Source organism: Carlito syrichta, unplaced genomic scaffold (genome assembly GCF_000164805.1).
Source record: "Carlito syrichta isolate Samal-C Ts95f unplaced genomic scaffold, Tarsius_syrichta-2.0.1 Scaffold308813, whole genome shotgun sequence".
Lineage (NCBI taxonomy): Eukaryota > Metazoa > Chordata > Mammalia > Primates > Tarsiidae > Carlito > Carlito syrichta.
This window is the reverse complement of record NW_007252909.1, coordinates 233,247-248,084: the sequence shown is the minus strand read 5'-3', so window position 1 is coordinate 248,084 and position 14,838 is coordinate 233,247. Positions and strand designations below refer to the sequence as shown.

Sequence of the window (14,838 nt, the reverse complement as noted above, 5' to 3'; positions counted from 1 at the left end):
TTATCCAGTGGCCACTGGCTGGGTAACCTTCGCTATCCAGAACACTGCATTTGGAACTAAAATCCAGACTTACAGACCAAATATTTTATTTTCAAGATGCCCTTGAGTCCTCACTTAGAGTCTATTTACTCTTACTGAAGTACAATTACAACTTCAAAATTTTATAACCCTTGGTTAAATGAATCAGCCATAAAAAACATTTTGGAGACAACCAGGTAAATCTGATTACAGACTGGGTTTTAGGTAATATTAGGGAATTACAATGTCGATTTTACTACTGTAGCAGCAATACTGTGGTTATACACTGATGGTCTTATTTTTTTAGAGATGCATATTGAAGTATTTAGGGGTAAATGTCATGATAGCTGTAATTATTTTTAAATTTTCAGAAAAAATGAATATGGCAAAACATTAATTGTTCAATTATAGTTTTGAGAATATGAATGTTTCCTCTACTTCCCTGTATGTTCTAAATTTTTCATGATAAAAAAGTTAATGTATTTAATTCTATGACAAAGATTGCCAGTGTGATTTTCTAGCCCACAGTAGGTCAGAAGCAACAAATGGACAGGGAGGGTAACTGCAATGAGGCTTACTGAGAGTTGCAATAAATGCAAACAGTTTGACATAGAACAGGCATAAAGACTACTACACTGTATGGAAAACACAAACATAAGAAGTCAACAGTCTGGGGTGCTAAAGATAAGGAGGTATCCACAGCTATTCCTAAAAGCATCTTGGCATTACTAAGCAATATAATAATTAGCACAGGCCGGGCATGGTGGCTGAAGCCTGAGGTTCCAGCACTTTGAGAGGCCAAGAGGACTGCCTGAGTTCAGGGGTTCGAGACCAGCCTGGGCAACTTGGTGAGAAACTCATCTCTACAATAAATCAAAAAAATATAAGCCAGGCATGGTAGTGCGTACCTGCAGGTCCAGCTACTCAGAAGGCTGAGGTGGAAGGCTCACCTGAGCCCAGCAGGTCAAGGATGCGGTGCCATGAGCGTGCCACTGCACTCCAGCCTGGGCAACAGAGTGAGACTCCAACTCAAGAAAAATAAAAATAAAATAATTAACAGAGACTGAGTTTCTCATGTTGCTTTTTATTAATGACTGCCTAAGTAACATTACTAAAAGGTGAAAGGAAAAGAAATGACAGATAATAGTAAAACTCTACAACTACCAATATATATGTATAATCTTGGCTAGTATTCCCAAATGTCTATTTCAAATGAGCAATGCTGCATACACTACATTTATCTTTAAAAAAGGACCATTTTCTAAGTTTTACTTACCACATAAAGGGGATCAAGGAATGTATAGAATGTAACTAATGAGCTCCTTCCTTATCACAAGCTGACCTATCTTTTACTTTTACACACACCACCACAATAAACACCACTCTACAAACCATTTTTCCCTCCTTTGAATCATCTACCCGGGACAGTATCCCAGAAATGAGATCAGTGGGTCAAAGGGTACAAACACATTCCTATGCTACATTCTACTCCATACTCTACCAACACTGTAAGAAAATACTCACTCCATTACAATTTTACCTTAGACCTTGGTTAAATTTCTATTTTGGTAATTCAAAAAATCAATGACTGCACCCAACTTTAAACTGCTGAGTAAACCAGTGATTAGGAAAATGGCAACACGATGCTCCTTCACCAACAGCATTTACCTCTCTGTGACCTTTCACAAGTCACGTGACCTTCTAGGACTTCTGTTTGTACATCTCCAAAATAAGATGGCATCAACTATACTAGTACTCAGGGAAATGAGAATTACAGAATGAGGGATCACTTCTCATGAGACTGGCAACATTTCAAACGGACAAGTTGCCGGGGTGGGGTGACGACAGGGACTGGGAATCCTCATACATGGCCTTGGGTGTGGGTGTGGGCATCGGAAACAGTCTGTGTGCATGAGAACGCACACCGAACTCTTCTACCACTCACTCCCAGATTTGTTCTAACGAAAGAGCAGCAATCACCAAGAAAAGGATTCCTGTGAGTACTCAGAGAGCAAGAATCGCATCAATCTCAACTTTCTGTCCTAAAGAAAACAGGAAAAAGCACTCTTAAAGAGCAGCCTAGCCAGTCTCCTCTCTAAGGAAAATCTTCTGATCAAGGAGCAAAGACACAGGAGGGATTAGGCCCATGCTCTTCAATATATCCAAGTTTAGCAGTTTTTTAGATTATTATAAAGATGCGGGGTACAGTTCAGGGTTAGGTATACAAACGTCGATTACGCAGGTACCCTTGTTGATGAGGTGTGCCCCTCCCTCCTTCAGCAGTTTCCCTCAACTGCCAACCCCAACCCCCTCCCCAAGTTTAACATTTCAATGAATGTGTGTTACATTTCTTAAACTCTGGCTCTTATTGACTGGAACTACTCACACAAACTTTAAAAGGACACATTACCAATGTTCCCAAGGGAGAGACAAGACATTAAACACTCATGAATAGGAACAATGTTCACATTTACACCTATCATAGCAAGAAAGTCATCATCCAAATCAGACTAGCCATCACAGTAAGGTGGGTGTTTTTTTTAAACACTTTTGAAATTAGAAAGAAAGAAATAAAAAATCAAACCTGAAACATTGCTTAATTAAATAATTCAAAATCTTCAAGTCAGAAAAAAGTTCTGTTTTTTAAACATACCATGCCTACAATCTTCATCAGCTTGCCCATAGTTTTTCTGCAAAATAAAAGAAACAAGATAAAATTAAGTTGTTCAAGGGCTGTTTAACAGATGTTATCAGAGAGAAGCTCAGCCTTGTTTCAAAGTTTAATCATTAGTGTTGTGAATTTAATCATCACAGAGCCAAGCTAACTCATGTGCTCTCCAAGGATTACACGGTCCTCTACAAATAACATCACAGGTCACTTCCTTAGCATGGAGCCCACTCCTCCCTCTCAGGTTCACAAGCCTCAGCTCACCAGCACCTCCTCCTCAGCCAATGGCATCACTGAGAAAACTCAAGACTGTCACCACCATGGCTACCCGCTTCCTAGCACACACTTTCTGTCTTCCTTACACCTGTTACCAGATGAACTATCTGTGCTCCTTTCTAAAGTCAACTCCACACTGTATAGATCCACTCAACTGCCTACAGCACACCTCTAGTTTCTCCTACATTATTATTTTTTTCTTTTGACTGGTTAATTCCTATAAACAAATGCACTATTATTTCTTCCATCTAAAAATACTCTCTTGACTTCACCTCTCCTACCCTCCTGTGTTTTTTCTTTCTTTCTTTTTTTGGCACTCTTTAAGGCAAAACTCCTCAAGAGTTGCATATATTAATGTATGTCCATTCCTCTGATTCCATTCCAAGGAAGATGCTCTCATCAAGGTCACCAGTGACCTCCATCGTAGCCAGCTGGATGCACAGTCTGTATTCATATGTGCCCACTTTGGCACATTCTCTCATCTCCACTGGTGGCCACTGACACTGTTCAACATTCCCTCACTTTGACATACTTTCTTCTGTCTTGCTACCAAGACATCCTACTCTCCTACTTCCCTTTACCTCTCAGGTGACACTTCAGGCTGTTTTGCTGGTTCCTGCTGCCCTTTCCAACCTCCTAACACGGGAATACCACAAAACTAAGCCCTTGGCCTTCTCTGTTGACACGCATCCCTTGGTGACTTTATCCAGGCTCAAGACAACATTACATGGCACCTCTATCCCATAGTCTCTTAAATTCATCTCTCTCTCCCAAATGCTACACTTGCATATCTAATTGCTAACTCAGTATCTCCAACCAGATATCTGAACGACATCGCAAACTCAGTATGTCCAAAACTGAACTCCCACCTTTCTCCCATAAAACGTGCTGCCGAGCCACCATCTTCTGATCTCCGGCAGAAGAAACTCCATTCTTCCAATTGCTCAGATAAAAAAAGTCAAGGTAAATAACTGCAACTGCTCTCTCTCTCTCTCTCATTCCCTGCATTCAATACATTAGGAAACTTTATTGCTTCTACCTTCAACTTATAAGCAGGAACTTAGATACTTCTCTACTGCTCCCATTCTGATCTGAGCCACCCTAGCCTGGATTATTCCAGTAGTCTCCAAAATAGTCTCCTTACATCTACTCTTATCCCTTTACAGGTTATTCTTAACACCACAGTTAAATACTTCCTATTAAAGTAGCTCATGCCACTCCTCTGCTCAAAGTCCTGATCCAACCTCACAGAGAACAAAAGCCGACGTCCTTAACAATGACCCAGGGGGCCCTTCAGGCTCTCTCCTTTGACCTCTTCCCACTGTGCATTCGACTCCAGTCACACTGGCCTCTGGCTGCAACTCAGAAGCGGCAGGCATGTTTCTGCCTGAGGGTTCACGCGCTGACTACTCCGCCTACCTGCAAGGGTCTTCCAGATTTCCACCTGGCTCAGCCCCTTGCCTCCTAGTTATCACCTTCTCATCGAGGTCTACTCGGACCTTCAATTACAATTTCAAAATTTTATATTGTAGGAGGGTGGGACACACAACATCAGTCAGGGTACCTGATCTCAAACCAGGGAAATGGGACCAAAGGGAGACCCAATGACCACTTGTATACCTAATCCTGAATTGTAACCCACATCCCTAAAATAAAATAAATTTAAAATTGCAATCTCGCGTCTCTAACCTGATCTCCTCTAACCTGGCTTCCTTTTTTCATGCAGTTACTACCTTTAGCAATCGATGGTGTTTATAATGTCTTTTGTTTATTGTCTGTGCCTCTACTAGAAGCAAAATCAAAAAGGGATCTGTCTTTTTCATGTATACATAGCAAGTACCCAGAACAGCGTCTAGCACATAATGTGTACTCAATAAATACATTTGCTCAGCGAGTAAATAACCCAAAATGCTATACACTAGTACAATTTCCAAGGTTCAGAAACAGAGGTGCTCTGCCATCAAAGATACTCAGCAATCACCAGCCACGTCACTCGTAACTCTTCAGCCCAGAATTAGCTGATTTGTACAGTCCTCACGCAATGAAAAAGGCCACTCTACATAGCTCAGCACTGGCTTCTTGACAGTGTTTACTCACCAGCTGCAAAAACGAGACGATTCTGTAAAGAAGACTCTCGATTTTGATGCGCTCTGCCTCCAAGGGACGAGGCCCTGTGAAGCCTGCCATGGAGCTCTGGCTGAGAGAAAGAAGGGCCTCTGTGCAGTGCTTGAGGGTCATTTCATAGTCCTGCCTCTTAAGTGATTCACATGCTTGTTCACATGACTTTTCAGCTCTTCTGTCTTCCATGACTCAGGGACAAAAATCCTAGAGACAGGGAGGAAGAGCAAAAGAAAGTTTTAAAAACTTATTAATTATAAATTATAGTTCCTTTCCTATCTCAGCTGGGTTAATTATCTATTTGAATAGTTACACTCAGCTAGCCTTTTTATCAGGGTCACAGCTAAGCAGCAGCTATTGATGCTACAAAATCTATACTTCTCTTTGATATTTGTTTGTTTGGTTGGTTTTTGTTTGAGTTGGAGTCTCACTCTTTCGCCCAGACTGGAGTGCAGTGGCCGCTCCCGGCCACCGCAGCCTCGACCTGCTGGGCTCCGGCGATCCTTCCGCGTAGCCGGAATTACAGGCATGCGCTACCACGCCCGGCTGATTTTTTGATTTATTGTAGAGATGAGGTCTTGCTGCCCAGACGGGTCTCGAACCCGCGGGCTCAGGCCATCCACTCACCTCAGCCTCCCAAAGTCGCGGGATTACAGGCTGAGCCACCGAGCCCGGTATTCTCTTTGGTATTTTATGAAGACTTTACTAAGATTCAACAAAATGTCAGCAATAAGCCAGGATCATACCAACAATATATCAAATTTATAAATGAGGCAAATGTATAATGAAAAATGCCTATGAATATTGCAAAGTATACATACAACAAATCATAAAGGATTCACTTTTTTAAATCAGAGGTGCAGAAATGTTGCATATCTGAACCTCCAAATTTCAGTTTCCCATTTACAGTCTCAACTCTATGACTGTGACAGAAAATCAAAATCTATATGTGTAAGATTTTTCTCTCACCAATTAAAAAACTGGCTGAAACTGTTTGAACTGTCCATTAATTCAATTCAGCAAACATTTCCTGAGGGCTAGGCTCTGTGCTAGCAGCAATGAATGCAAGGATGGGGCGTGTCATCACTGCTTTCAAGAAACTCAGATTCTAGCGAAAGAGGCAAAGCACAAATAAACAATTACAAATAAGACATATTCCAACTGCCTAAAGGCATGAGCTGATCTTAAAAGGCAAACAGGAGTTCACCACGCAGATGCTAAGAAGAGCAAATGCAAGCATTTCAAACAGAAGAGTTCAAATGAAGTCACCAAGGGGAGAAAACACACAGTGAGATATGCCACAGGAGGAAGAGGAGATACGAATGACCTCAAACACCACAGTCAGAGGAGAGGGCTTTATTCCATAGGCAACAGAGCACAACAGATTCTTTTTTTTTTTTTTTTAAGTCGGAGTCTTACTCCATCACCCCAGCTGGAGTGTAGTGGCACGCTCACAGCCACTACGCCTTGACTTGCTGGGCTCAGGTGATCCTTCCGCCTCAGCCTTCTAAGTAGCTGGAACTACACCACCACGTCGTTAATTTTTTTGATTTATTGTAGAGATGAGGTCTCACCAAGTTGCCCAGGCGAGTCTCAAACCTGTGGGCTCAGGCAATCCTCTCACCTCGGCCTGCCAAAGTGCTGGAAATACAGGCGTGAGCCACCGCACCCGGCCTGGATCATTTTTAAATGAAGAAAGAACCTATCAAATACAAATGCCTATGAAGAACTGGTTAGAAGGAAGAAGCAAACAGGCATGGCTGGTAATAAGAGAGCACTAAAACGGTCCAAGTAAGAGATCATACACCTAACTATACGCCACTCATACAGCAGGAACAGAAAACCTAGACAGAGAAGAGCTAAACTCCTCCAACCTAGCATCACATTCCGCTTCAGAGAGCCACTCCGGCTGATCCCTTGCTACTGTCTCTGCCAAGCCTCAGGCTGCTCTTCTGGCTGCGCCCACCGGACGCACTCCCTGCTCTTCCCCACCTTCTCCCTGACCCGCTTCTGCCTCCTCAGCCCACAAGTGTGTCTTTGCCCGCCTCCCCAGTTCTGACAACACTCTAGCTCTGCCTCTCCTGGCTGATCTGCAGTCATCTCTGCCTGTAGCCTGCAGGGCAGGAAGAGGGGAGAAAGTCACTGATGAGCAGCAGTGAAGCAAGACGACAGATGCCAGAAGTCTGAGTCCCCTCAGCATTTGAAATGCTTGGTCTATCAAATAAGGTAGAACCAAGCACGGTGGCTCACGCCTGTAGTCCCAGCACTTCGGGAGGCCGAGGTGGAAGCATCACTGGAGGCCAGGAGTCAGAGAACAACCTGGGCAACATAGTAAAACCTTGTCTCTACAAAAAAAAGAAAATCAGAAAATTAGCCAGGTGAGACTAGATGCGGTGGTTCATACCTGTAATCCTAGCTCTTTGGGAGGCAGAGGCTAGAGCATTGCCTGAGCCCAGGGGTTCAAGACCAGCCTGGGCAACTTGGTGGGAATTCATCTCTACAATTTAAAAAAAAATTAGCTGGGTGTGGTGGAGTGCATCCATGTGGTTCCAACTACTTGGAAGGGTGAGGTGGAAGGATCACCTGAGCCCAGTAAGTCAAAACTGTGGTGGCCATGAGTGTGCCACTGTACTCCAGCCTCGGTGACAAAGTGAGACTCCAACTAAAAAAAAAAAAAAAAAAAAAAAAAAAGTTACCCAGACATGGTAGTGTAGGCTTGTAGTCCCAGCTACTAAGGAGACCAAGTCAGAAGGATAGAAGGATCGCTCGTGCCTAGGAGGTCAAAGCTATAGTGAGCTGGGATGGTGCCACTGCACTCTAGCCCGGGCAACAGAGAGAGACTCCCAACTTAAAAATGAAATCTAACTATTTCTTTTGTTTGTTTGTTTGATTATTTTTTTTCCTTCTTTTTATTTTAAAGATGTGGGGTACAATTCAGGGTTAGGTATACAAATGTTCATTATGCAGGTACCTGAAATCTAACTATTCCTAACAAGATAACCCTACACATATTTGGAATATTGGATCCTTGGTCTTTACATGGCCTCCCTTTAAACTTCCTCAGTTTTTCTTCAGTGGGCTCTAACTTCCACTTTGATTTAAGGAGATTAAATAGTTAGTTGGTATTTATGCCCCTTATACAAATATATACTGATATAGATGAAATCAATTGTCAAACAAAAATCAAAAATAATTTCTGTATTACTATAGTGATTCTGCCCATTAGACATAAGAATGGCATTACAAAACAACTGCTAACTTATGATACAGACCAGGTATAAAACATCAACACTATTGACATTTTGGGATGGGTAATTTTTTTGTTCTGAGGGCTATCCCATTGCATATCCCTAGTCTCTATCTACTAGATGCCAGTAGCACACTGGCTTGTGACAGAGTGCTATACTTTGGGTTGCCTGACTTGTGGCAACCAAAAATGTTAGTAACTGTGCTGTGGAGGGTTGAGGGGGGAATTAGCCTTAGTTGATAGCTACTCGTACAATGTTCACTTATCAGATAACAGCAACACTAAATGTATAAATCCATGGATACCAAAGGCCCTAATTAGTAAATCTCCCCTACAAAACTCCTAGCCCTGGCAACCCCTTCGGGTCCTCTCCCACTGTGAGCTTTTCTGTCCTCTCAATAAATCCTTTCCAAAAAAAAAAAACCTCCTAGCCCACAGCTAGACAAGTATTACAGAAAGAAGTAATAAAAAGCAAAGCTAATAATACACAAGCTAAAATCTTTCCTTGGGAGGCCAAGGCAGGAGAATCACTTGAGCCCAGGAGTTTGAGACCAGCCTGGGCCACACAGCAAGACCTCATCTCTATAAAAACTTAAAAAATTAGCTGGGCATGGTGGAGTGCACCTGTAGTCCTAACTACTTGGGAGGCCAAGGTGGAAGGATCGCCTGAGCCTAGGAGGTTGAGGCTGTAGTGAGCCATGATCATGCCATTGCAATCAAGTCTAAGCGACAGAATGAGATCCCACCTCAAAAAAACAAAACAAATAAAAAGCAGAATCTTTCCTTGGGAAAAACTGTACAGCACAGTGATCCAGAGCACAGGCTCAGAGCCAGAGGACTTGTATTCAGGATTCACTAGTCATATTGCTCACTGGCTGCATGGCCAGGGCAAGTGACTTAACACAAGTATTTCAACTTGACCACTTTTAAATCGGCAAGAAGACAACTAACGCCTAGAGTTACTGTAAGGATTAAGTGAATATGTGTAAAGCACTTCAAAGAATGCATGGGACATAACAAGTGCTCAGTAAGTGTTAGCGATTACTACCCCCCTAGATGTCGAAATTTTCAATTTTTATATAAAGTTGAAATCACTTTACTGATCTCAATAAACAATATAGTCTAGAAAATAAAATATCGTTCAATATAACCACTTTACCTATTTGACAAAAATAATTTTCACCTATTTTCTCTATCTCAATAAACTGGCAATGATAATGCAAGAATGGCCATTGGAGAAAGAACTACATTTGTGTGTCACTGATAAAGATAGCTAAATCCTAAAGCTGGCTAAGAAGGAAGACCACAAAGACTACAGTCAACATTAGTCACCAAACATATGAGCTGGGAGATCCCAATACATCAATATATAAGTCGAGACTATGGGCAGAACTATGAATTTCAGGAGCGTTGGTTAATGACTTAACTAAAGGCTATGAATTTCAGGAGCTTTGGTTAATGACTTAACTAAAGGCTCACTACCTCACAAGTGGATATCTAACATCATTACCTTTGTTAATCAGGCTCTCATTAACAGTTTCTTAGATCTACCTAACCCTCACTTTGCTGTAGTGTGGCTCTCAATACAAGGCGGGTCTCTGTACAACTGTCCTCTCTGGTTTTTCAGAAAAAAAGCATGTCCTTGCAACATGCACTCCTGAAGAAGCTGAAGTGCTTTCTCAAACATAAAGTCAAAACCGACAAAGTCAAAGTGAGAAGAGGTCTCAGGCCATGCTAAAATGGACTACAGGGAACACGCAGTAAGAGACCTAGAATTGCTTCTGTGTGAAGCCAGTTCCCAGATTAACGTCATTGTGCAGCTGACACCCTCGTCTAGGACACTCAGTTGCATCCATGTCACTAGTATGGGATCCTACTGCCTGGACATGACAGCAGGATCCAAGGGCACACACTGACGAAGCTGGGTCTCTTAGACTCTCTCCACTGGGACAACGAGGTCCAGGAGTCTCCCTGAGAGCATCTCCAGAGAGGTCACTGGCGCTGAATCACATCAGGCACACCAATGTAGGAAAAAGCACCACATTCACCCACTGCTGAGGGCCACCCCTATTGTGCCTTAACTTTTCTCTTCTTGTTAAAAAGTATCCACACTTTCATCAGAAGACTATAAAACACTGATTTCCTGCAAACTCCTGTTGCTATAGGGAACACTTTCTTGAAGGATGTGACTTTACAGGCAAAAAAACTGAAATCAGAAACCAAGACTCTAATCCAAATCCACTAACTCCTCTGATCTGTTGCTGACCTATAAAAAGAGACTAATACCATGCAATGGACATTAGTTGTTCCACTACCCAGTACCCATTCCCTTTCCTGGTTCAGAAAAAAGCCCCAAATCTCCCTTTGAGAATCCACCTCTCCCAAACTCTTCCTCCATGTGGTTCCTGAAAGCACTTACTCCACTTCAGGGGTGCCATGTGATATAAACTAGCCAATCAGAGCCTTACAGCCCACACAGGATTGGCTCAGAGTGAGACAAGTGACCCTAAAGGAGCCAATGAGACACCAGAGACATTTACTGAGGCTTCTGGGAAAGGGACAGATGCTCCTTCCTCCTAAATCTAAATTATGAGAAGCTTACAGGGGTCCAACATATCGCTACCATTTTTCAAAAATACAGTGTTAACAACCAAAGGTGGCGAAAGCAAAGGTAGAGTAGATTCAGGGAAATGCCAGTCAACTTCAACAATAAGAAAGTGGCCAGACTCTTCCCCTAAGCGGCCTGTGGTGACTCGCCAGGATGGTCCGCTACTCGCTCGACCATGAAGTCGTGCAAGTCCCGAGGCTCCAACCTGCGCGTTCATGTCAAGAACACCCAAGAAACTGTGGAGGCCATCAAGGACATGCCCATACAAAAAGCCACCAAGTACCTGAAAGATGTCACCTTACAGAAACAGTGTGTGCCATTCTGCCGCTACATCACTGGACTTGGAAGGTGTGCCCAGACCAAACAGCGGGGCTGGACACAGGGTCAGTGGCCCAAAAAGAGTGCTAAATTTTTGTTGCACGTGCTTAAAAATGCAGAGAGTAATGCTGAGCTGAAGGGCTTAGATGTCGATCCTCGGGTCACTGAGCACATCCAGGTGAACAAAGCCCCCAAGAGGCGCCACCAGACATACCAGGCTCATGGTCAGATCAACCCTTACATGAAAGCCAGGTTCAGTGGCTCAGCCTATAATCCCGCACCTTTGGGAGGCTGAGGTGAGTGGACTGCCTGAGCCCACGGGTTTGAGACCCGTCTGGGCAACTTGGCGAGACCTCATCTCTACAATAAATCAAAAATGAGCCGGGCGTGGTAGCGCGCACCTGTAGTTCCAGCTACTCGAAAGGCTGAGGTGGGAGGATCGCCAAACCCAGCAGGTCGAGGTTGTGGTGGCCAGGAGTGGCCACTGCACTCCAGTCTGGGTGACAGAGTGAGACTCCAACTCAAAAACTAACAAACAAACAAAAAAACCCTTACATGAGCTCCCCCTGCCACATTGAGATGACCCTCACAGAAAAGGAGCAGATTGTTCCTAAGCCAGAGGAGGTTGCACAGAAGAGAAATATATCCCAGAAGAAACTGAAGAAACAAAAACTTACGGCATGGGAATGAATTCAGCATGAAATAAATGCAGATAAGAGTGAAAAAAAAAGAAAGAAAGTGGCCAGGTGCGGTAGCTCATCCTGCAATCCCAGCACTTTGGGAGGCCAAGACAAGAGGATTGCCTGAGCCCTGAGAATTCAAGACCAGCCTGGGCAACTTGGTGAGCTCTTGTCTCTACAATAAATCACAAAAGCTAGCCGGGCGTGGTGGCATGCGTCTGTAGTTCCAGCTACTTGGAAGGCTGAGGCGGAAGGATCATCTAATAAGCCCAGCAGGTCGAGGCTGCAGTGGCCGTGAGCTTGCCACTGCACTCCAGCCTGGGTAACAAGAGTGAGACTCCAACTCAAAAAAATAAAACTAAAAGCTGGACAAAGGATTTCAACAGACACTCCACAAAGAGGATACAATGATGGCAAATAAGCACATGAAAAGATATTTAATGGCACTAGCCATCAGGAAAGTACAAATTAAGGCCATGATTAGATATCACTACATACATAACAGAATAGCTAAGTTAAAAATATTGGTAACACTAAGTGATATAGAGCAACTTGACTCATACATTGAGAGAGTGAACATAAAATGGTACAGTCACTCTGGAAAAAGGATTTGCAGCTTCTTATAAAATCACATATACACTACACTGTATGATCCAGCAATTCCCTTCACCCCTCAGATAGCTATTGCAGAGAAATAAAAACTATGTTCGCACAAAAATCTGAACCCAATTGTTTCTAACACCTTTACTTATAATTGCTAAAAACTAGAAAAAACTCTCACAATCTTTAACAAGTGAATGGATAAACTGTCATCTATATGATGGAAAACTACTCAGCCATAAAAAGGAACACGCTTTCAATACATTCAATAGCTTGGACAAACCTCAAAAACATTACGCTAAGTGAAAGAACTCAGTCTCTAAAGCTTACACACTACATAGTTTCACCTATATGACATTCTCAAAAAGATAAACTATAGGAATGAACAACGGATCAGTGATTGCCAGGTCTGCCTGATCAAATTCTTTATCTGATTAGGGAGAGATACCTATAAAAGAATAGCATGAGAGTTTGTTGGGGTGATGAAATTGTTCTGTATTCTAATTGTGTTGATGGCTGCACAAACTATACATGTGTTAAATTAATAAAACTATTTTCACCAAAAGAACATCAATTTTACAGTATGTCAATTTATAAATAAAAACACATGCATCTGAATATCACAATTGACATGGTTTTTAAAAACAAAGAAGTAGACTGGGTGCGGTGGCTCAGCCTGTAATCCCAGCACTTGGGAAGGCCGAGGCAAGAGGATTGCCTGAGTCTGGGGGTTCAAGACCAGCCTGGGCAACTTGATGAGACCTCGTCTCTACAATAAATCACAAGAAACTAGCCAGGTATGGTGGCATGCGTCTGTAATTCCAGCTACTTGGAAGGCTGAGGCGAAAGGATCACCTGAGCCCAGCAGGTCAAGGCTACAGTGGCCGTGAGCCTGCCACTGCACTCCAGCCTGGGCAACAAAGAGTGAGACTCCAACTCAAAAATAAATAAATAGCCGGGATCGGTGGCTCAGCCTGTAATCCCGCACTTTGGGAGGCTGAGGTGAATGAATTGCCTGAGCCCGCGGGTTCGAGACCCACCTGGAAACTTGGTGAGACCTCCTCTCTACAATAAATCAAAAAATCAGCCGGGCGTGGTAGTGCACACCTGTAGTTCCGGCTACTTGGAAGCCTGAGCAGAAGGATCGCCGGAGCCCAGCAGGTTGAGGGTGTGGTGGCCAGGAGTGTGCCACTGCACTCCAATCTGGGCAACAAAGTGAGACTCCAACTCAAAATAAATAAATAAATAAAAAAAAATCAAGGTCACACACTGTGGCTCAACCCTGTAATCCCAGCACTTTGAGAGGCCAAGATGAGAGAGAGGATTGCCTGAGCTCAGAGGCTCAAGACAGCCTGGGCAACTTAATGAGACCCGTCTCTACAATAGATCAAAAATAAGCCGGGCATGGTAGCACGTGCCTATAGTTCCAGCTACTTGGAAGGCTGAGGCAGAAGGATCGCCTGAGCCCAGGGGTCGAGGCTACAGTGGCCATGAGTGTGCCACTGCACTCCAGCTTGGTCAACAGAATGAGACTCCAACTCAAAAAAAAAAAAAGAAGAAAGAAAATTCAGTTATCATCCTGAAACAAGACCATACTAGAAAGTAAATGTATGTGACAAAAGAGAAAGAAGTTAGATTGCTACATTATTAAAATAACCCATGTGAGGAGGAAAGCTTATCGGAACAAGCCCCTTCCACCCCTTGAGCAATAGAGCCTGGTGAGACAGAGTGGCAAAGGTCATACTTCATCAGTGAGTGAAAAAAGCAGGAAACGTTGGAGATGGCATAATGGCTTCACACTCCCTAAAAACAATGGCGAAACTCATTGCCAGATATCCAGGCTACCCGCAATCTGGCTACACACTAATTTTCCATTGCCACCCTCCCCCACCCAGGCCCCAAGCATACAGTCAGGCCTCGGAGACCAGGTCAATACTGTCTGCTCCACCCAGGATGTTCTTTCTCCTCGTCTCTGACCCTAAATCCTACCTGGATTCTAATGAACACTTCAAGACCTACTTTTCTAAGATGACCTCCTCCCAAAACTGGCAATACTTCCTATGGAATTATTTGCTTCTTAATCACCTATTATTCTGAATTAAATATATCATGTAAAATGCTTTATCTGTCCAACACAACTATCTTACAAATAAGAGTCTGCTTCATACCATCTTTATCTTCATGACAACCATTCAGTTCACTAAAACCATTCAATAAATATCTTAATTAAATGTCCCGAAGAGACGACCTAAAATAACCTAAATGCCAAGCATTCCAAGAACTGGCCTGTACCAAATTCAGTTCT

General features: G+C 43.1%; 1 protein-coding gene and 1 pseudogene across 1 annotated transcript in view; one reads left to right on the top strand and one right to left on the bottom strand.

Moving 5' to 3' along the window:
* The window catches only part of HELZ (helicase with zinc finger), a 164,149-nt gene that overhangs the window by 135,234 nt on the left and 14,077 nt on the right, over positions 1 to 14,838 (bottom strand). Inside the window, exons 3-4 of the mRNA XM_021716430.1 lie at positions 5,060 to 5,287; positions 2,672 to 2,708 (exon numbers count right to left, since the gene is read on the bottom strand). Of these exons, the coding sequence (XP_021572105.1) occupies positions 2,672 to 2,708; positions 5,060 to 5,269 (247 nt within the window). The 5' untranslated portion in view covers positions 5,270 to 5,287. The remainder of the gene's footprint in view (positions 1 to 2,671; positions 2,709 to 5,059; positions 5,288 to 14,838) is intronic.
* Positions 11,089 to 11,943, top strand: LOC103268295 (annotated as a pseudogene).